The sequence below is a fragment of the Salvia hispanica genome, chromosome 5, assembly GCF_023119035.1.
Source record: "Salvia hispanica cultivar TCC Black 2014 chromosome 5, UniMelb_Shisp_WGS_1.0, whole genome shotgun sequence".
NCBI lineage: Eukaryota > Viridiplantae > Streptophyta > Magnoliopsida > Lamiales > Lamiaceae > Salvia > Salvia hispanica.
The window spans coordinates 40753294-40776142 of NC_062969.1; the positions used below are offsets into that span (position 1 = coordinate 40753294).

Here is a 22849-nt window from a genome sequence, read left to right on the forward strand (position 1 = left end):
CTCCTAGATTGTCGTGCCAAACAAATTGTTGATCGGCCCTATCCACGGCCACGTCAGCACCATTTTCATTCCTTAATATGCACCCGCGCCGCACCGTGTCACAGCTCATACGATCGCAAATATAAAAGCGAAGAGGTTGGCTTCAATCCCCGCGTATTTAAGAAAGAAGAAACGAACACGTTAAGCAAAACCTGCTAAAATGCACGGGGGGGATGATTCACACTCGTCGCCGTCTCCCGCTGATCGGAGGATCAGCGCTCTCGTCCGCCACCTGCAAGGATCGCCGCTCGACGCCGCTGATCCCTGCCTCGCCGCCGCTCCGACTGCCGCTGCTCGGATCTCCGTCTTCGATCATGTTGTTCGGGCGCCAGAAGACCCCATTCTCGGCGTAATTTCTAGCTCTCTCTCTCTGTGCTGTCATATTTATGATTTTCAGCTGCTGTCAAATTATTTAGTAGGTGGTGATCGAGTTCTCTGTTCGGTGTTGAAAATTATCATGATTCGGTGAATTTGGGGAAAGCGTTAGGTATTTTTAGTATGAGCTGTGGAAAAGTGAAGAGTTGAGCTTGAGGAAACTGAATTAAACCTTAGCTCTGTCTCTATGTTGATACGTTTATTGAGTAACGGATGATTGAGAGGATTGGTGTTAGTATTGATTTCTCGTATGCATTTGTGTTTGATTGGAATGAGTTGCGCGCTCGAACAATGTTTTCTGATTCTGAAGAATCTCAATCGTTTCTGGCATTGCATGTTAACATTAGTCATCACATTTAGATTATTCATAGCTTGTATCACTCTATGGTTCATTTCCTTGTCTTCAAGTTTTAGATTGAAACTGTCATCTTATTTTATCAGCTCTTTTCATGGATAATAGGTGACTGTTGCTTACAACAAAGATCCAAGCCCGGTTAAGTTGAATTTGGGAGTTGGGGCATATAGGACAGAGGTAAAAGTCTCGAACTTAGGCATAAGTAAATTAACATTATCAGCTGAATTTTGAATCTTCTGGGCAGGAAGGAAAACCTCTTGTTTTAAATGTTGTGAGAAAAGCAGAGCAAATGCTAGTGAATGACAGGTACACATCCTATCTTGTTACCGATGTGTTTGGAAATTGAGGTCTATTGGTTTTAGTATTTTTCACTGATTAATTTGCAGATCTCGAGTGAAGGAGTATCTTCCAATTGTTGGATTGGCAGACTTCAATAAATTGAGTGCTAAGCTCATACTTGGTGCTGACAGGTAATGTTTGCGGTTCATTAGTGCCGATCTTATAAAAAGTGATTTATTGTTGGCCTGCTGAATATTAGAGAAGACATGATATAGTTAGAAACACAATTTATCTTCTCCAGTTTTGCCTGATCAACGTATTTGATATGCTGCTTTATCATATGTGTTGCAGTTTGTTTCTTGTATCAAACTTTATTTCACCTACCTCTGGTGTTTCTTGTATCATTATTCATTCTATATTGATTTATGTTACTGTTTTCACTTTTAGTCCTGCGATCCAAGACAACAGGGTTACTACTGTTCAGTGTTTGTCTGGTACAGGCTCACTGAGGGTAGGAGCTGAATTTTTGTCTAGGCATTATCATCAAGTGAGTCCCGAACTCGTGCTTCTATCTTTCTATCCTCTTCATCAGTATTCACGTGAATATTCAGTTACAAACATTTGTATTTGGTGTTGCAGCATACTATATATATCCCCCAGCCTACATGGGGAAACCACGTGAAAATATTTGGTTTAGCTGGGTTAGCAGTAAAGACATACCGCTACTATGATCCAGCTACTCGTGGACTCAATTTCAAAGGTTAGTTCTTTGTTCTGTATAAGCTTGGGATCTAGGTTTTGTTAAAGGAAGGGTCAATTATTTCTATCATCAATGCTAAATATTCTTAGACTAGGTGTACTTAAGGTAGTTGCATTTCGAGTTCACTTTGTATGAGGCAATTTCTTTTGAGATCACTCTGGAAATATTGTGCTTAAAGTAAAAAAGTCATGCCAACAATAATTAGCAACATACATGTTTTAGTGTTATATTAAAGTACTATTCATCATATATCATTCAGCACACCAACATACTACATGTCAATTTCTTTCTATATTTATCCATGCGCATTCTAGTTATCATATATTAATGGTGGTCGGAAGATGGAGGAAATACTTGCTTTACGCTCAAATGTAAAATATTTCAAGTCCATCTTGACTTTCTACGAAAAGCTTTAATGCATTTTTTTTGGCAAAAACAAGGCTTGTTGGAAGATCTTGGGTCTGCTCCTTCTGGAGCAATTGTGCTTCTCCATGCGTGTGCTCATAACCCAACTGGGGTTGACCCTACTGCTCAAGAGTGGGAGCAGATAAGACAGTTAATAAGATCGAAGGCATTGTTACCCTTCTTTGATAGCGCCTATCAGGTAATTGAACTGTAGCTCACAATCCTTGGCATCTTAAAGTATCAGATGTATATGTAATGATTTCAAGATCATTTCTTATTTTAGGGTTTTGCTAGTGGAAACCTGGATGCAGATGCACAGTCAATCCGGATGTTTGTAAGAGATGGGGGAGAATGTCTTGTGGCTCAAAGTTACGCCAAAAACATGGGGCTGTATGGGGAGCGTGTTGGTGCCTTGAGCATGGTAAGTTAAGCAAAAAAATTAATATCAGAGAAGTATTAGTTCCACCTCATACATATCTCACTGAAATGCTCGAGTTTTTCTGAATTTACAGGTGTGCAGGTCTGCTGATGTGGCAAGCAGGGTGGAGAGCCAGTTGAAATTAGTTATTAGGCCCATGTATTCAAACCCTCCGATTCATGGAGCATCAATTGTGGCAAAAATCCTCAAGGACAGGTGTTGAGCACTTCTTTGTAGTACATGAAATACGCTAAATTATGTTTTTTTCTAGAAAAATAAACACATCTCAGAAAAAAACTCAACTTTAGAAAAAATCTGAGATAAAGATAAGCATATTTATGACTTTATAAACCATCTTAGTTAATCAACATCTCCTTGCAGAGCTATGTTCCAAGAATGGGAAGTTGAACTGAAGGCCATGGCTGACCGTATTATCAACATGCGCAAGCAACTGTTTGATGCATTACGTAGTAGAGGTACTTCGAGTCTTTTTCCCTATGTTGGGTTGCTACATCTTCTTGAGATGTGTTTACTTCGCTTTGAGCAACTGTGCATCTCACATTGGCAGGTACACCGGGTGATTGGAGTCACATTATCAAGCAGATCGGGATGTTCACTTTCACCGGACTCAACTCAGCGCAAGTAGCCTTCATGACCAAAGAATACCACATCTACCTAACATCTGATGGGTAAATCCTAGTATTTCTTATCAACTTAAATCTTCCAAATTAATACACATATCCCCTCGTGATTATAAAAACGAAGATACAAAGAAATATGAGGTGCAAGTAGGTGGTCTTAACTAGAAAACACATGGTTATCAATCATCATTACTTAGGGCTCGGTTTGAGCTCTAGGCAAGTCAAAAGGAATATTGAACAACTGCTTATATCTGTTGTAAAATCGTGCAGTCGAATAAGCATGGCTGGTCTGAGTTCAAGGACAGTACCACACCTCGCAGATGCAATACATGCTGCTGTAACAAAAGCAGCTTGATCTTCGGTGGCCGGATATTTGATTGTATCCCAACTTATTTCCTCTCATTTCAACGGTGATGTAAACAATAAAATCCATGGATAGTAACTTCCTTTGCCGTAAGTTCGTGTACTATCTTGTTGTGTCAAGATCATATATATTTTTCATTTATCTATTAGAAACGTGTCATCTATTTTATTGCAATTGAGTTGCGTATGCGATCGAGGTGAGCAGCGTCCGCTCCTTTTCTCATTCAGATAAATGGCCATGTAGACATTCGGATGCAGAAAAATTTGCCTCGTGACATTGTTTGTGCTTGGTACGAGCTTTGCTCATTCGAGTTCTACCTGTGATTCGTAGGTCTTGTCATTGTTGTGTATGGAAATGTTAATATATAAGTGCGAAATGATGGCGTTATGGTACATAATTTCGGGAACGTTAAAGGTCTAGACAATTTCAAATAATAGTCTCAAACGATCGGATAAAGTCGACCATTTATATAGTGTACAACATCTACATTTATATAGTGTACAACATCTACACGGAATAAGCTTAGGGTTTTGTATAAATTCTTAAATTCATTTTACGTTAACATATGGCATTTGTTATATATGGTATCCAATAATATAAAAAATGAAAATATAAATTATACTACGACACATCTATATTACAGTAGGATTACTCTGTTTGTAAGCATGAATAAGCCTTTGCCTCTTCTTCTACCTGCAACTCTTCAACAGATAGGAAGATGGGCTTGAGAAACTGGTGCTGCTTGAAAATCTCGCAGATTCTTTTCCCGGTGTTCCGCATTCGCTGAAATCGAGCGTACGCCTCTCAGTCTGCAATGGGATTGATTATACCACCAGAGTAAGAGTTAAAGAGCATGCTCATATTCTTATGTCCAGAAAGTTAAGAGAAAGTGCATCTTCTCGTTTACAGCTATGCGGACTACAATCGACTAGAAGCCAAAATGACGATTTTTGGTGTGGGAAAAGAAACTCGAGAATGACTGAACACATACCATGGAACTTGAAGCAGCGCTTGCGTTGAGGCTTGTGACACATTTCCCCTTCATTATGGTTTCCGGAGTTTCATCTCCAAGAACCTTCTGGGCGTCAGCAAACGCACTGGCTGTCTGCTCTCCTAATTGCTTCATTAACCCGATGGCATCGTAGCCTCCGTCCCTCGGGGAGCTCAATAAATAGCCAATGTCCTACCAAAATCACACTATGAGATAAATGCAACAAATAAAGCAAACAATATATGTTTCAAATACCTCAATAGTTATATCTGTATCAACTCTTGGGCCTGGAGCAAAGCCGTTGATAAACCATGGGGACTTCCAAGCCGAAGGAGAATCCATAGTCCTCTTATACGGTGTTGACTCAATAAATCTGCAACCAAAGGATCGAGAATACGAGTGGGTCAGAAATGTCAAAGAACACCAGGACTGATAATAATATTCTTACATGTTATTGTTTTCACTGGCTAAACCTTTGCCAGAACTCTCGACTTTCTTCGCTGAAGGACTCAACGATTGCAGAGATGTAGTTATAAACAAATTGGTCCTGTCCTTTGAAGCCAGCCGAGGAGAACAAATGAAAGAAAAGCATGCGTCCGAGGATGTTAAAATGGCGCCAGGTTTAGACACAGCATCTAATCTTCGTGAAGACTGTTTTGCGAGAGTTCTAGCACTTATACCAACTGTTCTATCATTCTTGAGTATAACACGCTCCGGAGAAAAGAATAGCAGGTCATTCACATCGTGTTCAAGAAGGACTCCAGAAGGCTCGTTTGCCTGCCAGAAACAAAATTATAACACATCAGAATTGCAAAAAGGAACCCATGATAAATTCTCGTGCAGTGCTACAATTAGTACATCTACAGAGAATAATCATATTCATGATGGGTAAAGCAATGCGGTAGAGAAAATGACTAATTTTAGTAAGGCAGTAGTACAAAAAGAAGCCCGTTAATGCCAGTGGAGACAAAATATGGTACTCACTGATTCAGTCGAGTCCCTTTCTAAATTCTTAGTTCTGAGATCAGTGGGAGCTATCTTTGCAGTCATGCTGTTCGAACAATCACTGCCGTTGAGGTCATTTGGCTCCAGTTCAGAAGCAGAAGCTGCGTTTTCTTTTTCCATAAAAGACACTTCAAAGTTTCTTCTGTCTGGCGATAGTGAAACCAGCTGTCCTTTTTTGTCTATGCATTCATCAAACATAAACTCTAACCTGGGAAAACCATTGGTCATATTTGAAAATGCTTCATGGTTTCTAGGACCTTCAAGCTTCTTTTCACCTCTCTTTTCAGACAAAGGAGACACCAAGTCACGGTGTCTTTTCTTCAATATTGATGGCGTGCCTGTAAAAGTTTTAGCAGCACTTTTGAGAATTGCATCAGGGCTATCATCTCTGGATGGTGAATCCCACAGTTTGAATGGGGTCATGTTAGATATCATCAGTTGGCGGATGCCAAGTGGGCTGTACTCTTGATGCATGTCGCTACCTGATTGTATGAGATCACAACTGAAGAATGGTATATCCAAGCTTGGAAAACGTGGGGGCTCGTAGAATAAAGCTCCAGAATCATTTTCCACTAAAGGACAACTCTGAGAATCATTTGATGATGTTGAGACAAAGTCATTAGCTGAAACTAGCTTTGGTGTTTCCTTTACCTCGACGGAATTATCTTCACATTGCAAGTGACTGGACTCCGAGGTATATATAAAATCATCATGTGTACTTGGTGGATTTGGTTCCTGATCTGCATGTGAACTACTGTACTGATTTGGATCAGTATCAAACATTTGCTGACCATCGGCTGCAGGAACTTGCATAGGGAAGGGGACAGACTGAGAAAATGAAGCGCCCAGCATATCAGAAGGCGCATAACAAGATTGTGGAGCAACCGACTCATTTTCAGGAAACTGTAGCGTTGACGAATGATTGAGCAATGTATCTATGTAGTTCAAAACTTCAGAGGTATGTGTGTATACCATCCTGCAATCTGAAGTCGCGATCATATTTGGGGTATCAGCATCTACAGCCATGTTTACCATGGAAGTAAAAGTCCCTAATGGCATATGAGACTCTTGCTGAAAGGATACTTCTTCATGATTAGTATTCTGGCCACTTGAAGATGTTAAGGCGAACATTCCAGGTGACTCTTGCCCCAGATCTAGCAAAGACATGTCTGGTAGTTCATTAGGATTTAGTTGCCAATCTTTCCCCGATAAGGAACTCCAATCTAGAGAGAAATCATGCTCAAGAAACTTGTTGCTCAGTTCACAAGGTGCTTCTGGTATAGGAAACGCTTCTTCTTGAAATGCAGGACGATAATCTTCAGAATACTGACTTGAATTTGATTCTTCAGTTATTCTGCAGTCCCCTATGGGATGTACAGCTGTGCTGCTAATTGGTCGAGACATACTAGCAATGTTAGAACCTTGACTGCATTCAGAAGCTTCCTCTGCTTCGGTTCCGCCTCTAACAACACTATTGTCTTCTTCACTGCATAGTTGTGCCTTTGAAGAGGAGGAAGCTTCTGACTGATTAGGAGGAATCATAAGAGGTTGATCTTGGAATTGTGAAAGTAACCCTGAAGCTAAATACATGTCCAATTTCTTCTTGACAGAACTATTCCAATGGTTTTTGATAGAGTTGTCGGTTCTGGTGGCAGACACAACAACAAAAACACTCAAAATGAGCAACAGACAGGAGAATTTACAAAGAATTTACTGGTGTGTGATTGAGCTAATAAAAGCTACAAAGCAAATAAAAGCTCAGGTACCTCCCAGGCAATAACTTAGTTAACTCAGCCCATTTGTTTCCATAAATTTGATGAGCACGGATCAATGTTAATTCCTCATCCTGTGTCCAAGCTTCCTTGTTTATATTGGGATTAAGATGATTGTGCCACCTGAAAAAATGAGTAACACCAACTTATAAAGCATGCCAATAACACAAAATGGAGAATTCATTAATAGACCAGAAAAATAAAAGAAGCTCCTGCAGGTTACCTTTCACGACACTGCTTCCCTATACGCCCAGGAAGATGATTTGCAATCGTAGACCACTTTTTGGGACCATATTTGTTGACCAACTCAGTTATTACTTCATCCTCCTAATCATGTGCCAAAATTAAAATTAAATGGGTTCTGTAAACCCTATATCAGAAATAAACCATGAGAGTGAGACATCAAAGCCATTGGCGACTACGAGAGTAGCTAACCTCTTTCGACCAGGGACCTTTAACTAGCTCTGGATTAAGAACTTTCTGCCACCTATGTAGGCACTGAACATCTGTTCGGTCCTTGAAACACTCCGCTGGATATATCATAGCATTTTACAGAAAGTATATTGAATAATTGACCAACAATATTTATTCTAAGAAATCTAAACATATGTACAATCGGGACATTATAAGAAATCATTCCAACTTCATGTAACATGTTCAATCTATAGTACATAACTCCTAAAATGCAAAAACTAAGAAGAAAATGACAGGTATGATTATGAGGTTAGATCCATAGTACCCACTTCCAGTGACACTACACGAAGGCCTAAACCCATTTTCTTACCTATCTTTTTCCAATTTTTCCCTTTGAAGCGTTGAACAGCCATTCGCAATACCTCATCCTGCAATACAAACTGAAATATCAGCCTTTTGCTCAACACATTCCTATTCAATCTGTTATATTGCTGTGCATATAGACTTGAATAAATACAACTACAGGAGATTCCTTTTAACCTCTTCTGCAGTCCATTGTCCCTTCGTCGAACGTCGTGTTGGGCCACTAGTTCTCCTGTATAAACAGCATGGAAAAAGCTCATATACATCGAAAGACTATTATGTACTTGTGTACAAGCCACCAGAACTTGTTTACAGATCACACAACTTCTCCGAAACAGAAATTGGTTGCACATACAAATCATAAGGAAATCAAGAAAATATAGAACAAGTACCCATGTGAAGGCCGAGATCGTTGCAGACCATTTTTTGCAACGTCTGAAGGGTTATTATTGCTTCCTGTTCTATCACTTTCCATATTTGGCTGACAAATATACGTAGATGCCTCCAACTCGTTGGCAATTTTCTTCAGATATTTTTCCACAAATCATTATAAGCTACCTTACAGCAAGGTAGGAGCTGCTTGAATCCAGGATGGAATAGCTAAGAACATTGAAGGAAGAAAAGAGAGAAATCAGAATGTGTAACAATTAAGAAATTTTTACACCTTCTAAATATTAGCTGAGCTAACTAGCTGTGAGAAGTGTACAATTGAAACGAAATTACATTTTCCTGTGATGGAATGGAACTGTTCATCGGAAAAACAACCAATTCTCAGCTCTTAGAAATGAAATTTTGAAATATTTGGTTGCATTGAAGCTGGAATCCTCTAATTCCGAACAACACATCTGATTTCGTTATTGATGCGCAACTACTCAAATAAAAAAATTACCAGAAAGTAAAATCTGAAGCAAAACAGGATTCAAAGTGAATAATAGCTAGGGTTCCAAAATCATGCTATTCCAGTATTCCTCATACCAATACCGAAACTAAATCCAGAAAAACAAAGAACTCTAAGAAGTCCTCCAGCTTGATTTAATTCAAAAAGCAACATACAACGGAAAATGAAATTTGAATACTCACCGACGAATTTCAATCCAACAGCAGAAACACCGAAATTCCAACCGATCACTCGCGGATCCAACGGATGCTTCATACGCATCCAATAAATCCAGAAGCACACGAAGGATCCGCTTATTCTCGGTGAAAATTGGGAAAAGGAGAGAGAGAGAGTGTGTCAAGTCAGCCCAGTGTGTTTTCTTCGATTACGAGTGCGTGAAGTGTGTGTTTTAGAGAGAGAGAGAGTGAAATTAAAAAACGGTCCAAAGAATTCAAAATCAGAAAGTATGAAAGCGTTTTTCTCACACTGATTCGAGCAACTTTTTTCCATCAACGTCTAGGGATCTGCCACGTGGCGCAATCATGATCGATGGTTTTGTATGTTGTTCAAATATTTAAGCACAACGGTAGTGTTTGGTATATATATTGATGGCAATTAATATAAATAGAAGACGATAAAACACAACTCAGAGCTCAGTTGATACATCACAGTAATTCAAATCAAAGACTAGTAAGATCATTACTCGCTAGACCGGACGATTGGTGCGATTCTCTAAGCTTAGGACAATATCGAAGCATCAACGAAGAAAGACATGAGAGAAAGAGCTTATTGGCTATAGAGACTGTGAGGTCTCAATTCTTGATCCGAAGGGTCACCAAAGGCAAGTGTGTTGAGTTGGAATCCCGTTCAAACTAAGGATTTTTGAGATTCTAGATGTCCCGGCTATAGGAGAACGGGAACTGGAGTCCCATTTTACGCTTGACTTGTTGGTATTAAGAATGAGTGGTTCCCCTTCTCCGACCCGGAGACCCGATATATCACAAACTTTTTGTCTCTCCAAGACTCCATCCCCCAAAATGTTTTGAAAAGAACTCTTAGCATTAATGGGGTGAAAGTATACAAGTTCACTTCCCCACAAAAACCAAAGGCAAAAAAAAAAAACTCGAAAGAAACATCAAATCCACCTTAACATGGCTGATTCTACAGTAAACATTCTTGTTAAACAAAGACAGATTAGGCTCCTGCATTTGGATTAGGATGTTGTGATGCTGTGAGCAATCTCAGCTGCTCGTACGCCTCATAGCATGCATTGGCGTAGTCCGAGAGAGCTCGGAATATCTCCGGAAGCCGGATCTTGAGGCTTCCGAGTGACTTCTCCCGCACCTGAATGCAATGCTTCTGATGCTCCTCCATCTCCTCCTCCATCCGCTTCTTCAAACTCTCGACCACGAACTGCCTCTCCGTCACCGGGTCCTTCGTCCCGCTCTCCCCGGTCTTCTCGGCGTCGCCCTCGTCCGGGGGCGTCCTGCGGTTCCTGTACTTGTGCACCCACTCCTCGAAGGCTTGCTTCTTCCGGATGTACTCCCGTCTCGTCTCATCGTACTTGTCCTTCAGCTTCATCTCCTCTTCCTGGTGGAGGATGATGGTCTTGATCACGGCGGCGAACGACGCGATGGCGCTCTTCGCCACCTCGTCGGGGAGCTTCTCGAGGTAGTCGTGCCACGCGCGGAGCAGCGGCTGGATCGGAGGGTTTGGAGCTCTCGGTGGTGACGAGACTTTCTCCTTCAAGCTGCTCTCGATCGGGATGAGATTCAGCTTCAGCCAGCTGCTGAGCGCGCCGATGTACTGCCTCTGGCCCGTCACGAGCTTATCGAACTGCGAGTGCCATTGCTCGAGGACAGTCGCGAGCTGCTTCGTCCGGTCGTGATGGTGCTTGGTCGTCTCGATCAGGACGCCCGAGATGTCGAGGGATTTGAGGCCCGTGACAATCTCGAGCTGGCTGTTATGATGTATGCACATAGACTCCCACATCGTCGTCATCCTTCAAGAAATCAATATATCGTGCAACCGTGAGACGCCACATCACTTAAAAACGGCACATATTAAAAAACAGAAGATACCAGGCACCACCGGGACTCACCCTTGAACGAGCGACACGAGCTTCGGAAACAACTGCTTATCACGTATATCATTGACTTCTGAGACGGTCGAATCCAAGGATTGCATGTCAACTATATATCGCGTATGCAAATGGCTAACAGCAGCTTTCGCCTTCTCTACTTGCTCGGCACTAGCATTGCGTTTCTTTAGCTTATTCAGCACGCCGACTTTTCGTTGATATTCACGTTTCATAAGCTCGCCCGCCTGCCCATGCCAAGACAACAGAAATTCAAGACTAATAATACTCCCCAAACAACGAAATACGAACTATTTAGATTTCTCATAATCCATAAGTGAAAGGGGAAGGGGGTTCAATTCTTGATTGAAGACAAACCTTTATTTCTTCGTATAGCTTTTTCTCCCAAGCTAGCAACTTGTCCAAAACAGTGGCATGCGTCTCGTAATCATCTGGATCAAAGCTATCATTCGCTGCCTCGCCATTAGGCACGCCCTTAAAGGATTTGTTCCAAGTAATAACTTGCATGACACGAGCTGCATGGTCGATGTGTCCTACAAACGGAAAAGAAAGCCACAAGCCCACAACCGTATCCAAAATCAGAAAAGAAACGACATAATATGATGAGATGCCAAACAACAAATTATTCCCAGCTTGACAGTTAGTTTTATGTTTTACTAGAGCCTACTTCATTACACTGAATATCGCAGTTTGAAACAGACATACACATAGTTAAATACGAAAATCATAAAACAAATTGAACGTACTGATAACTATCGTGTAGTTAATTCGAACATTCAATAGGTTCAAACAGAATTAGCATAGTTTTCATTTAAAGTAGTTTACCAAACAGCTAAAAGAATTACTATATTACCTACAAGATTTTTCATAGTTAAATGCAACGTTCGTGTAATTGACTGTTTCAAATCGAACAATGGTAACAAATCACATTGTAGGCACATTTAAGAAAGATGATCACCTCGATTATCAGCGAAATTCGAGTGGTAATGCAACCTCGTGGCCTCGAGCATCTTTGAAACGGCTTGCGAGCTTTGGGAAGCTTTAAGGAAATGATCGTCGATCTCACTCAAAACCTTCAACAAATCCACACCATTATCATTTCCTGCCGCATTCCCACCCATAACGATTCTGCTAACAGCAGGAGGCGCGGTGTTGGAGTGCATAAACTTCGGGGCTGGCACGGACGCTGGCGTCTCCTCAGGCGTCTTGAACTCCTCGAACCCCACTTGCTTCTCCGGAGTCTTGAACTCATCATTTCCGGCCACATTCTCAAACGCCTGGTCGAGATTCCCATTCATTTCCTCGCCATAGCCACCATCGCCCCCTTCCACAGCCTCGTCCAAATTCGAGTGGGGCGTGTTGTCCATGAAGAAGTAATCCCACGCCATCCCTCTAATCTCCGAGGGAGTCGTGGAGGGGTTAGGAGGCGGCCTTATCGGAGTCTCGACCTCAGCCTCCTCAACCCCTTTCTTCCTCCTACGAAACCTATCCTCCTCGTCCTCCTCTTCCTCCACCTCGTCCTCCTCGTAGATATCGTCCTCGTGAACAGCCACCCCTTTCATCTTCCCCTTCCTAACCGACTCCGACAATGCCGGCATAGTCACCGCCCGTTGGAGCGGCGGCGTCGGCATGGGAGAGAAGCTCGGCAGCGGCGGGGGAGGCGGCGGGAGGTTCGACCCCATCGCCGACGGAGGGGGAGGCGGGGGCAGGTCCACAACCGGGGGATCCGCCGTCGCCGCTTCCAGCGGCGGCGGCGGGACCTCTCCGCCGGCGAAGTCGCTCAGGGCGGCGCCGGTGTCTTTAAGCGAGACGGAGTAGCCGGAATGCGCCGAGGCAAAGGCATTCCTCGCAACAACAGCCTCCTTCATCAAATTCCTCCTCTCCTTACACCTTGAAACCGATTCCTCATTGTCGATTTTCGATTGCGCACACCCCATTTTCGATCTTCAGTCGAATTAGGGCTTTTCCGAGCCTTCACATTTACCGAATAACAAAATCACGAGCTGGATTTCAACCTAAAATCACACCTAAACACAAGAAACAAATGAACAAATCAGAAAAAGAAAAAAAAAGTCAGTTCATTTTCTGAAAAAAACACACAATTTTTCAGTGACTTCACCACACACAGATTCATCAATTGGAAATGCTCACACACGTATCACAGCATGAATCACACAGAATATGCTTCCATTTTCCTAAAAACAGATGAATCTAGCATGATTTCTACTTTTTCCGAAAAAGCGCTCGAAGCAAAAGGGTTCCAAAAAAGGGTCTGAAAAGGAACACACACACAAAGTGCAAAGCACCACCTCACCTGCGCATAAATCAGCAGCTCCAGCGAGATTCGAGCATAAATTGTTGAAAATTTCCTCACTACAAAAGAAAATCTGTATTCGTAAACAAGGATGATTAAAAAATTCTCCTTTTTGATTTTGCGGTGATGTGAAAAAAGGAGAAACGGACAAAATTTCTCTGCAGAGAGACAACACTGCACCCGAGAGGTACAAAGCGCCACAGAGAGAGATAGATGGGCCGGATGGTCTCCGGTTCGGTTCCTGCAGTCGCGTGCTTTTTGAAGGGATGGACTAGCGATTTAAAGGTTCGAGTTTTGTTGATTACACGATTTATTGAGAATGAGTGTGGGTGCGATTGCTACTGCGGTTTTCAAAAAAGAGGGAAGGAGTAACGGTCACAACAATCGAGGTGGAGCGGCGTCGTTTTGGACTTTTTGGGAAAATATTTATTTCTACACCCATTTCCCAATTTCTTTGTTCTACTATTGTGGAAGTAGGTCATAATTAATGCTGCACATGGTATATAAAACAAGGCAAATTGCTAGAAAAAAATAGGAGTATTAAATTTAGTCTAATATTTGCCAATTTTCAACTTTTAACAATATTTGTGTTTTAATTATAAATTTCACAATTTGTTCAATTGTTGAATTAGAGCAAATTGTGTATGTCATTAAGAAAAAATAGTATAGTTATTTTTGAGAAAGTGTAGTTCGTTGTGTGAGGTAAAAAGAACTTAAATAAATAATGAGATCAATACATCGTCATTATCTGTATGAAAATAATACTTTTTTGGAGATATAGTATTACCAAGTAGACGGGAGCACCTTGTTTGTAATGCACGTCATCGCCAAGTAATAAAAATAAGATACGGAAATATCTGATACATTCGACATGAGACAATTAAGGACATTGTGAAAGTTATGATTTAATTAACTATTATTAAAACTTGTGTGACTTACTAGTATTTACCAAATTTAATGATTCTTCCAACAAATTGCATATAATGATTTGTTCATCTCATTTAGCTAAAACATATATAATGTCTGGTTATAGAATTAAAACCTTTGTTTTTCTCATTGCATCAAAATTTTTATGCCCTTTTCACACATTTAGGGATTATAATAGATCTGGCAAAGTGAAATGATATGGGAATTATTGTTTTAGTTAGATTATGGTAATTTAAATATTTTAAAAGGAATATGGGAATTTTATCACACAGATTGAGAGATTATACAATAGATTATAAAGATTTGCCAAAGTGGAATGATGCGCAAGATTGAAAATAAATTTATCATTATGTGATTAGGAGAATAATTTTTTTGAGTTATATAATGGCATTGGTAACTTAATTGTTTTTAGCGGACAAATTTAATTACTTGAATTAAATTCAGATAGGCCCATTTGATTTAGCCCATTTGGAATGGGGTGCGAATACACATGGGCCTTTTGCGTAATTTAAAGTCTCATACTTTAAATAATTAAAGATTAATGAAACAAAAAAAACGCACTAATATTTATCAAAAATAAAATGGTCAACTGAAAAAACATAATTTTGAACTGAAAGGAAATAATTTTAATATTTGTGTCATAATTTTCAGGAAATGGCTTATTGAATATATATCCAAACACAAAAGATAACAAAAACAACATTACGCACTTTTCGAGTATACTACTTCGATAATTTTTATATATTCTTTATCCCGATTTATAAGATACATTTCATCTGGTATTATGAATTAAGAAAAAAATTTGCTATGAAGTTAAACTAGTATCTACTCCCGTGCGATACACGGTTCAATTAATTTTACGCAAACTAATTTAATATATCACTTTATCATCACTCGAATTTGAAACTAAAAAACTAAACTTGCGAAAAACTTAACATCTACAAAATATTTACAATAGGCATATATATAGACTGCATATGTATTTGTTCTAAAGTTTTCATCCTACTTTTTTCTCTTCTAGAATTCTCTACTTTTTTCTTATATATTCTATTTTATTCCTAAATATTTCTATTATAAATTATCTTCAAATTTTAATTACAAAAATCAGGCTTATTATTTATTTGAACACATTCTGTGCAATAAAAATACTAAAATAAGAAGACTCAGTTGACAAAACATTTTTTCTAAATTCAATAGGTATAATACTTAAAATTATATTAAAACAACAAAAAAAACATATATTGATTAAAACGTTTTTTGATATAAAAAGAACAATCTTATTTAAACAATACATAGTCAAATTTAATGTCTAACACCATCACTATGAAATTATTAATATACAATTTATAATGTTCAAAATATGGAAGCCATTGTCATAGAAAAATATAATAAATATAATCTACCTTCATATTTTATCAATTTCAAAGATCTACTCCGTCTGTCCGCTATTAAATGTCTCATTTTTCCTTTTTCGTCCGTCTGCCAATAAATGTCTCATTTCACTTTTACCATAATTGGTAAGTGTACCCTACATTCCACTATCTCATTTCATTCACATTTTATTACAAAACCAATATATAATAGTGAGTCTCACATTCCACCAACTTTTCTACCCACTTTACTCATAAAGTCAAACAATTTCTTAAAACCCGTGTCGGTCAAATATGAAACATTTAATGGCGGACGGAGGAAGTAATTTATTAAATTAAATAATAACTTCATCACATTAATCCTAGTCATCACATAAATCCATAAGAATTTGTTATATCATATGTCTCATAAAAAAATAATCATGTAAACCCTTCACCTATATAATTGGGTCAACTAATTAAAAATGTATCGCTAAAAAACAATTTATTAGGTATAGTAACTTATTCATATTAAAACATTACCCTCCGACTTCTCCTTATACTCCAATACATCTCTACCTTATCCTTTTTCCCAACATCTTTTATCCGCCTCCATCTAGCTCGGGTTCCCTTCTTCATCACCAGTTATCATCTCCTGCACCTTTCTTGTCCTGCACCAGCGTAATCGATTCCATAAGCCAATTTTGTGGCCGTCTCCTTTATAAATTATGGCAAATGACATATTGTTCAAAAAAAATAGCTAAATGATTCAGATACTTTTAGCCGACATTAATTAATAGTTTAGTGGATATTAATTTATAGTTATACCAAATTAATGGCATTAACATCCTTCATTTGACTAGTATTTAATGACATTAACATTTCACTTGGCTACATAAATTATAAACATAACTTATTGAGTAATATTTATAATTATTCCTAAAATTTATATATATTCAAAATTTTATATATGTATAGATGAGATATAATAATATAGAGGATAGATTAAAGCAGAAAAGAGTAAAATGAGTATTAGTATAAGATAAAACAAAGTATTATTATGAATCAACTAATTTGGGCGGCAAGAAAATAGAACACAAAGCCATTAATTTGACTTCGACAAGTTGGGTAGTGATAAAATGCAAACTTATATATTGTACAAACTCAAATCTCTTCAACAAAGTTTCAAAACAGTTTCAATACAATATTAACACAGTATAAAATTTTAAGATTTTAATGTTAAAACAATATCAACACAACATCAATCGTTGACTACCATTGAAATTCTGTTTTGACATTTTTTCTATTGATGTTTTTTTTATAATCTGTTAACATTTTTCAATGATCCAGATTATAGTTTTGAGTTTGTACAATATTTAGCGTTTTCATTTCATCACACTCCAAGTTAGACGATGTATTAAGGTATTTAGATACCAGGAATATCTAAATAATTAAGAAATTTATGCATTATTGATTTATTGAAATTAGGAGACAGATTAAATTTTTATGACGGATCAAAAATTTTTGGAACACTGCGTCCGTATATTGAAAAATAAATAAAAAATAAATAAAAATACAAAGAAGACAGAGATCAAACTATCACTCTTCCGATTCAACAAGATCTAGTTTTTCTACTCAAATCGCAGTGAGTCTTACCTAAATCTCAGAATAGGGCGAATTGCGACGTGAATTTGAAGAAATCTGAATCATCCATGGCACCTCCAGCTCAATCTCATCGATCCCCTTCTCCATCGCAGCCGTCCGGGTAATCTCCTGATTCCATGATTTATAGTGCTGAGAGTGTGAATTAGTGCGTTGATTATTATTATTGGGGAATGGTCTGTGTAATTATATGAAAAATGCTTCATTTTGATCCATTCGTTTTGGAAAAGAAGAAGTGAAGTGAAAAACTAATTGATTCATGAGTTATTTTTTTCTGACTATCGGTAAATTTTGAGATGTTTGATTGCTGTATCATTTAATGTGAATAGGTCATGCTCACAGCTAGATTAAGCGCCATTTTTGTTTTTAGAGGTCTTATGTGGCTCTTTTATGTGTGTGTGTGAGTGTGTGTTTTAGGGAGGGAATTGTGATTATTGGGGAATTAATTTTTGCTGAATTGAAATGAAGAGTAAATAGTCTTTTGCTGGATTAAATTGAAGAGTAAATAGCAGTTCCTCTGATTCCTGTTATCTGCTTTAATCAGAAAGGGAGAGGTTTCGGATCTTAAAACGCAGCTACGGCAGTTGGCAGGTAGCCGAGCTCCTGGAACCGATGACACGAAGAGAGAGTTGTTCAAGAAGGTTATATCGTACATGACTATTGGGATCGATGTATCATCAGTTTTTAGTGAAATGGTGATGTGCTCGGCTACCTCTGACATTGTGCTGAAAAAGATGTGTTATTTGTATGTTGGGAACTACGCAAAGCACAATCCGGATCTTGCACTTTTGACTATTAACTTTCTTCAAAGGGATTGCAAGGATGAGGACCCCATGATTCGGGGGTTGGCTCTGAGGAGTTTGTGTTCACTTGGTGTGGCGAATTTGGTGGAGTACTTGGTGGGGCCATTGGGTAATGGGCTAAAAGACGGGAATAGCTATGTGAGGATGGTTGCAGCTGTCGGAGTGCTCAAGCTGTACCACCTATCGGCGTCAACATGCTTGGATGCTGATTTTCCGCCTCTGTTGAAGCAATTAATGCTCAAAGACAAAGATGCACAGGTCAGGCTATGCACCCTTAATTCCATTACCTTGATCCTTAGTTATAGATGTTACCTTTAACCTTAAAATATCACATCTCATTATAAAGATTGTTGATTGCACGACATAACAAAATGTATGACTTCTTACACAAAAGTTGAGCTTGGCTCGGATGCTGGCTAGTATAAGTCATTGGACAGACGATTTCAGCATACCTGCCATCTACCTCTAATTTTGTACTTGTTTAAACAGGTTGTTGCAAACTGTTTAACTTCGCTGCAAGAGATCTGGAGTCTCGAAGCAAGCACATCCGAGGAAGCAGCAAGAGAGAGAGAAATGTTGCTTAGCAAGCCAGTTGTATATTACTTTTTAAATAGGTATCGAGTGTGAGAAGTTTTCTATCTTGAAATCATTTATCTATCATGTAAAACGCCCTAACTTGGCTTCCTACGGATGCAGGATGAAAGAGTTCAGTGAATGGGCCCAGTGTATTGTCTTAGAGTTGGTTTCTAAGTATGTCCCTGTGGATAGTGAAGAAATCTTTGACATTATGAATCTTCTTGAAGATAGACTTCAACATGCAAATGGTGCAGTCGTCTTGGCCACTATTAAGGTCTTTTTGCATATGACGCTGTCCATGACCGATGTTCACCAACAGGTACTTTATCGATATATATTATTATCCATAGCTTCATGAATATTGGTGAACATTAGCATGACTTTCTGTACCTCATATGTAAAGTTTTATTAATATCGTCTGATACAAAACTGCTGATACATCCTGCAGGTCTATGAGCGAATTAAAGCTCCTCTGCTCACTTTGGTAAGCTCAGGAAGTCCCGAACAATCGTATGCAGTCCTTAGCCACCTTCATTTACTTGTGATGCGTGCGCCATACATTTTCTCTTCGGACTACAAGCACTTCTACTGCCAGTATAATGAACCGTTTTATGTCAAAAAGTTAAAGCTTGATATGTTAACTGCTGTGGCAAATGAGAGCAATACGTATGAGATAGGTGAATTTCATTCTGTATGCATGCATAAGCCTTTGCTATGAAATTTAACATAGTCGGTTTTCCCTATATACTCTAGTCACTGCTCATCGCCAACCTTTGGTTCTATTCCAGTGACCGAACTTTGTGAATATGTTGCCAATGTTGATATTCCAATGGCAAGGGAATCAATTCGAGCTGTGGGTAAAATTGCTTTGCAACAATATGATGTGAATGCCATAGTTGACCGACTGCTCCAGTTCTTGGAAATGGAAAAGGAGCATGTGACTGCTGAAACTCTTGTAAGTATCTAGTTTCTTTTATAGGCTACACCGGTGTGCCAATCTTGAGATGTACCATAGCCAATTCCTTGAATTACGTCACCATGGAGAAGCTTGTGGTAAACATGTTCTGTTTCTAGGTTCTTGTTAAAGACCTGCTTAGAAAATATCCGCAGTGGAGCCACGACTGCATAGCAGTTGTTGGGAATATCAGTAGTAAAAATGTTCAGGAACCAAAAGCCAAAGCTGCTCTCATTTGGATGCTCGGAGAATATGCTCAAGATATGCAAGATAGTCCTTATATTCTGGAGGGCCTTGTTGAGAACTGGGACGAGGAGAACTCTGCCGAGGTTACTGGAAATCACTTTCTGCTTTTGTCGTAATTTTTTCATTTAGTTCCTAAATATTGCCTGCTTCAAACGTTGCTTTTAGGTTCTTATTTCTAGTATAAACTGTAGCTACAGATGTCATCCTGAAAATGAAATACTCCATAACTTATGCTTTTAGGACAAAACTAAGAAAAAATCTAAATGCAATCAGAGATTAATTTGCTTGGCGGTAATGGGCGAATTCATAGTTCTTAGCTTATGTTCTAGTAATTAACTTTTATACGATATACGCAGGTTCGTCTACATCTTCTTACAGCAGTAATGAAGTGCTTCTTGAGAAGAGCACCAGAGACTCAAAAGGCACTAGGGGATGCTCTAGCAGCTGGTGTTGCTGATTTTCATCAGGTCAAACTCAAGCTTACAATCCTTTTGTTGATGCTGTAATGCTTGCTAAATCCTCGTTAACTGCAGGATGTTCACGATCGAGCGCTATTGTACTATAGGCTTCTAAAGTATGATGTTTCTGTTGCTGAGCGCATAGTAAACCCTCCAAAACAAGCTGTTTCAGTCTTTGCAGATACACAAAGTAGTGAAATGAAAGATCGCATCTTCGATGAATTCAACAGTCTATCTGTTGTGTACCAAAAGGTATTTCTGGTTTGAGTCAATGCCCAAATGCTTCTTACATTATCAATTCGTGTATATACACATAGATTTAGCATGTATCGAGCCAGTTCATATTAACTAATGAAGGGACATATTTTTCAGCCATCCTACATGTTCACTGACAAGGAACACAGAGGCCCATTTGGTTTCTCAGAGGAACTCGGTACTCTATCTATTGGCACCGAGCCCTCAGATGGTGCAGTTGCTGCTCAGAGAGTCGAGGCAAATGACAAGGACTTGTTATTGGGTACTTCTGAGAAGGAAGAGAGTCATGGTTATGGAAACAATGGTTCTGTATATAGTGCCCCTTCCTACGATGCCTCGACGACAGCTGGTGCTTCTCAGGGCCACTTTGACCTTGTATCGATAGACCAACCATCTACACTACATCCACCTTCTGGCTTTGCCATTGACGATCTACTCGGTCTTGGAATGCCAGCCACACCCAGTTCTGCTCCTCCTGCGTTGCTGCTTAACGCCAAAGCTGCCATAGACCCGAATGCATTTCAGCAGAAATGGCGCCAACTACCAGTATCTTTATCACAGGTTTATGAACTTCCATAGTTGTCTATTTCCTAATAAGCTTGTTATCATTAAAAGGTTTAAATCAAAAAATGACAGCCCGGGCACAAGTAATGCTCAACACGGACTTGAAACGAGCAACCCATGAGCATCTTCTCTTGTTACTTTCCTTAAGAATATCCAATTGCTGTTTTTACTACTTGAGGATCTTAGACGACGCCCTTTTGCTGTATTTCGTTCAGGAAACCTCTATAGATCCACAAGGAGTGGCGGGAATGACGAATCCTCAAGCCCTCCCTCAGCATATGCAAGGCCACTCCATCAACTGCATAGCATCAGGCGGCCAAGCCCCGAATTTCAAGTTCTTTTTCTTCGCACAGAAGGCAGAGGGTTCGTCTGCTTATCTCGTGGAGTGTGTCATCAACTCATCGTCGTGTAAAGTGCAACTAAAGATCAAAACCGATGACCAGGTGACATCACAGGCGTTCTCCGAGCTGTTCCAGTCTGCACTGTCTAAATTCGGTTCTGCTTAGACTTTACATTGACGGTTTTAGTTTCAATTTTGTCTGGAAATCGATGAACAGTGGATAAAGTCTTGTAAAATTTGATTTGTGTAATTGAATTGAAATTAAATTGAAGGCAACACATTATTCATATTTACTAATGATAAAAAAAAAAATTACTAGAGAAGGCATCAAACTCAGTAAAAAATCACGTGTGCTTATAAATAGTAAACTCAGTAAAAAATCACGTGTGCTTATAAATAGTCCTCTAGTAAAAAAAAAATCTCAGTTTGATTTTGGTGAGAGACTGAGAGTGATCAAACTCGTAAAAACTAAAAATGCCTAGAAACAGAAAAAACTCAGAAATCTTTTTTGAATTGGAGGCGGAAGGGCTGCGCCATCCGCAAGAAGCAGACGACGCAGGCGCTCGAGCCCGCCGAGAACACCCGCAGGAAGCAGACGACGCAGGCACTCGAGCCCGCCGAGAACAGCAAGAAACAGATGACGCAGGCGCTCGAGCCCGACGAGAACACCCGCAGGAAGCAGACGACGCAGGCGCTCGAGCCCGTCGAGAACAGCAAGAAGCAGACGACGCAGGCGCTCGAGCCCGCCGAGAACAGACGCAGACGCGCGAAGTGGAAAGAGGCGCGCGGGCCGGTCGAGAGCAGAGGCGGGATGCCTCATTCCAAGAAAGAGGCGCGCGGGCCGGTCGAGAGCAGAGGCGGGATGCCTCAATTCAAGAAAGAGGCGCGCGGGGTGGTCGAGAGCAGAGGCGGGATGCCTCAATCCAAGAAAGCGGCGCTCGGGTTGGTCGAGAGCAGAGGCGGGATGCCTCAATTCAAGAAAGAGGCGTGCGGGGTGGTCGAGAGCAGAAGCGGGATGCCTCAATCCAAGAAAGAGGCGCGCGGGATGGTCGAGAGCAGAGGCGGGATGCCTCAATCCAAGAAAGAGGCGCGCGGGATGGTCGAGAGCAGAGGCGGGATGCCTCAATCCAAGAAAGAGGCGCGCGGGATGGTCGAGAGCAGAGGCGGGATGCCTCAATCCAAGAAAGAGGCGCGCGGGCCGGTCGAGAGCAGAGGCGGGATGCCTCAATCCACGAAAGAGGCGC

At 40.0% G+C, this 22849-nt stretch overlaps 4 protein-coding genes across 5 annotated transcripts; 2 read left to right on the forward strand and 2 right to left on the reverse strand.

Annotated features, from left to right (window-relative positions):
* Nucleotides 1-136: 136 nt before the first annotated feature.
* Nucleotides 137-3810, forward strand: LOC125188572 (aspartate aminotransferase, cytoplasmic-like). Its single transcript, XM_048085506.1, has 12 exons — nucleotides 137-388; nucleotides 875-946; nucleotides 1014-1075; nucleotides 1156-1239; nucleotides 1496-1595; nucleotides 1688-1808; nucleotides 2249-2412; nucleotides 2497-2634; nucleotides 2726-2847; nucleotides 3013-3107; nucleotides 3200-3320; nucleotides 3543-3810. The coding sequence occupies exons 1-12, from the start codon at nucleotides 200-202 to the stop codon at nucleotides 3625-3627; spliced, it is 1353 nt and encodes a 450-aa protein (XP_047941463.1). The 5' UTR covers nucleotides 137-199; the 3' UTR covers nucleotides 3628-3810.
* Nucleotides 3811-4001: 191 nt separating this feature from the next.
* On the reverse strand, nucleotides 4002-9488 carry LOC125188570 (transcription factor MYB3R-1-like). Its single transcript, XM_048085502.1, has 12 exons — nucleotides 9262-9488; nucleotides 8574-8781; nucleotides 8359-8413; nucleotides 8189-8246; nucleotides 7840-7934; nucleotides 7628-7731; nucleotides 7399-7527; nucleotides 5612-7277; nucleotides 5076-5404; nucleotides 4883-5000; nucleotides 4628-4819; nucleotides 4002-4445 (listed from the first exon to the last, which is right to left on the reverse strand). The coding sequence occupies exons 2-12, from the start codon at nucleotides 8654-8656 to the stop codon at nucleotides 4326-4328; spliced, it is 2949 nt and encodes a 982-aa protein (XP_047941459.1). The 5' UTR covers nucleotides 8657-8781; nucleotides 9262-9488; the 3' UTR covers nucleotides 4002-4325.
* Nucleotides 9489-10096: 608 nt separating this feature from the next.
* LOC125188571 (protein ALTERED PHOSPHATE STARVATION RESPONSE 1-like) lies at nucleotides 10097-13669 on the reverse strand. Of its 2 annotated transcripts, none has more exons than XM_048085505.1 (5): nucleotides 13471-13669; nucleotides 12115-13128; nucleotides 11514-11689; nucleotides 11160-11383; nucleotides 10097-11060 (listed from the first exon to the last, which is right to left on the reverse strand). In XM_048085505.1, exons 2-5 carry the CDS (start codon nucleotides 13091-13093, stop codon nucleotides 10253-10255), a joined length of 2187 nt encoding a protein of 728 aa, XP_047941462.1. In that variant the 5' UTR covers nucleotides 13094-13128; nucleotides 13471-13669; the 3' UTR covers nucleotides 10097-10252. The 2 variants fall into 2 exon arrangements, with proteins under 2 accessions (XP_047941462.1, XP_047941460.1); XM_048085503.1 differs by having other exon boundaries at nucleotides 12115-13183.
* Nucleotides 13670-17278: 3609 nt separating this feature from the next.
* Nucleotides 17279-21898, forward strand: LOC125188998 (beta-adaptin-like protein A). Its single transcript, XM_048086157.1, has 11 exons — nucleotides 17279-17511; nucleotides 17953-18469; nucleotides 18701-18825; nucleotides 18908-19106; nucleotides 19236-19464; nucleotides 19576-19742; nucleotides 19862-20071; nucleotides 20345-20455; nucleotides 20522-20698; nucleotides 20819-21262; nucleotides 21481-21898. The coding sequence occupies exons 1-11, from the start codon at nucleotides 17459-17461 to the stop codon at nucleotides 21769-21771; spliced, it is 2523 nt and encodes an 840-aa protein (XP_047942114.1). The 5' UTR covers nucleotides 17279-17458; the 3' UTR covers nucleotides 21772-21898.
* The last annotated feature ends 951 nt before the right edge of the window (nucleotides 21899-22849 follow it).

Excerpts from the sequence above, each read along its gene's own strand:
- LOC125188570 (XM_048085502.1), bottom strand. The coding sequence starts at position 8,656 with ATGGAAAGTGATAGAACAGGAAGCAATAATAACCCTTCAGACGTTGCA. Across the intron at positions 7,732-7,839 it reads AAGGTCCCTGGTCGAAAGAG|GAGGATGAAGTAATAACTGA; the intron begins GTTAGCTACTCT and ends GCACATGATTAG. Across the intron at positions 7,528-7,627 it reads GGGAAGCAGTGTCGTGAAAG|GTGGCACAATCATCTTAATC; the intron begins GTAACCTGCAGG and ends TCATTTTTTCAG.
- LOC125188998 (XM_048086157.1), top strand. The coding sequence starts at position 17,459 with ATGGCACCTCCAGCTCAATCTCATCGATCCCCTTCTCCATCGCAGCCG. Across the intron at positions 19,743-19,861 it reads ATGTGACTGCTGAAACTCTT|GTTCTTGTTAAAGACCTGCT; the intron begins GTAAGTATCTAG and ends TTCTGTTTCTAG. Across the intron at positions 21,263-21,480 it reads TACCAGTATCTTTATCACAG|GAAACCTCTATAGATCCACA; the intron begins GTTTATGAACTT and ends TATTTCGTTCAG.
- LOC125188571 (XM_048085505.1), bottom strand. The coding sequence starts at position 13,093 with ATGGGGTGTGCGCAATCGAAAATCGACAATGAGGAATCGGTTTCAAGG. Across the intron at positions 11,384-11,513 it reads AGCTATACGAAGAAATAAAG|GCGGGCGAGCTTATGAAACG; the intron begins GTTTGTCTTCAA and ends TGGCATGGGCAG. Across the intron at positions 11,061-11,159 it reads CTCGTGTCGCTCGTTCAAGG|GATGACGACGATGTGGGAGT; the intron begins GTGAGTCCCGGT and ends GATTTCTTGAAG.
- LOC125188572 (XM_048085506.1), top strand. The coding sequence starts at position 200 with ATGCACGGGGGGGATGATTCACACTCGTCGCCGTCTCCCGCTGATCGG. Across the intron at positions 389-874 it reads CAGAAGACCCCATTCTCGGC|GTGACTGTTGCTTACAACAA; the intron begins GTAATTTCTAGC and ends CATGGATAATAG. Across the intron at positions 947-1,013 it reads TTGGGGCATATAGGACAGAG|GAAGGAAAACCTCTTGTTTT; the intron begins GTAAAAGTCTCG and ends TCTTCTGGGCAG.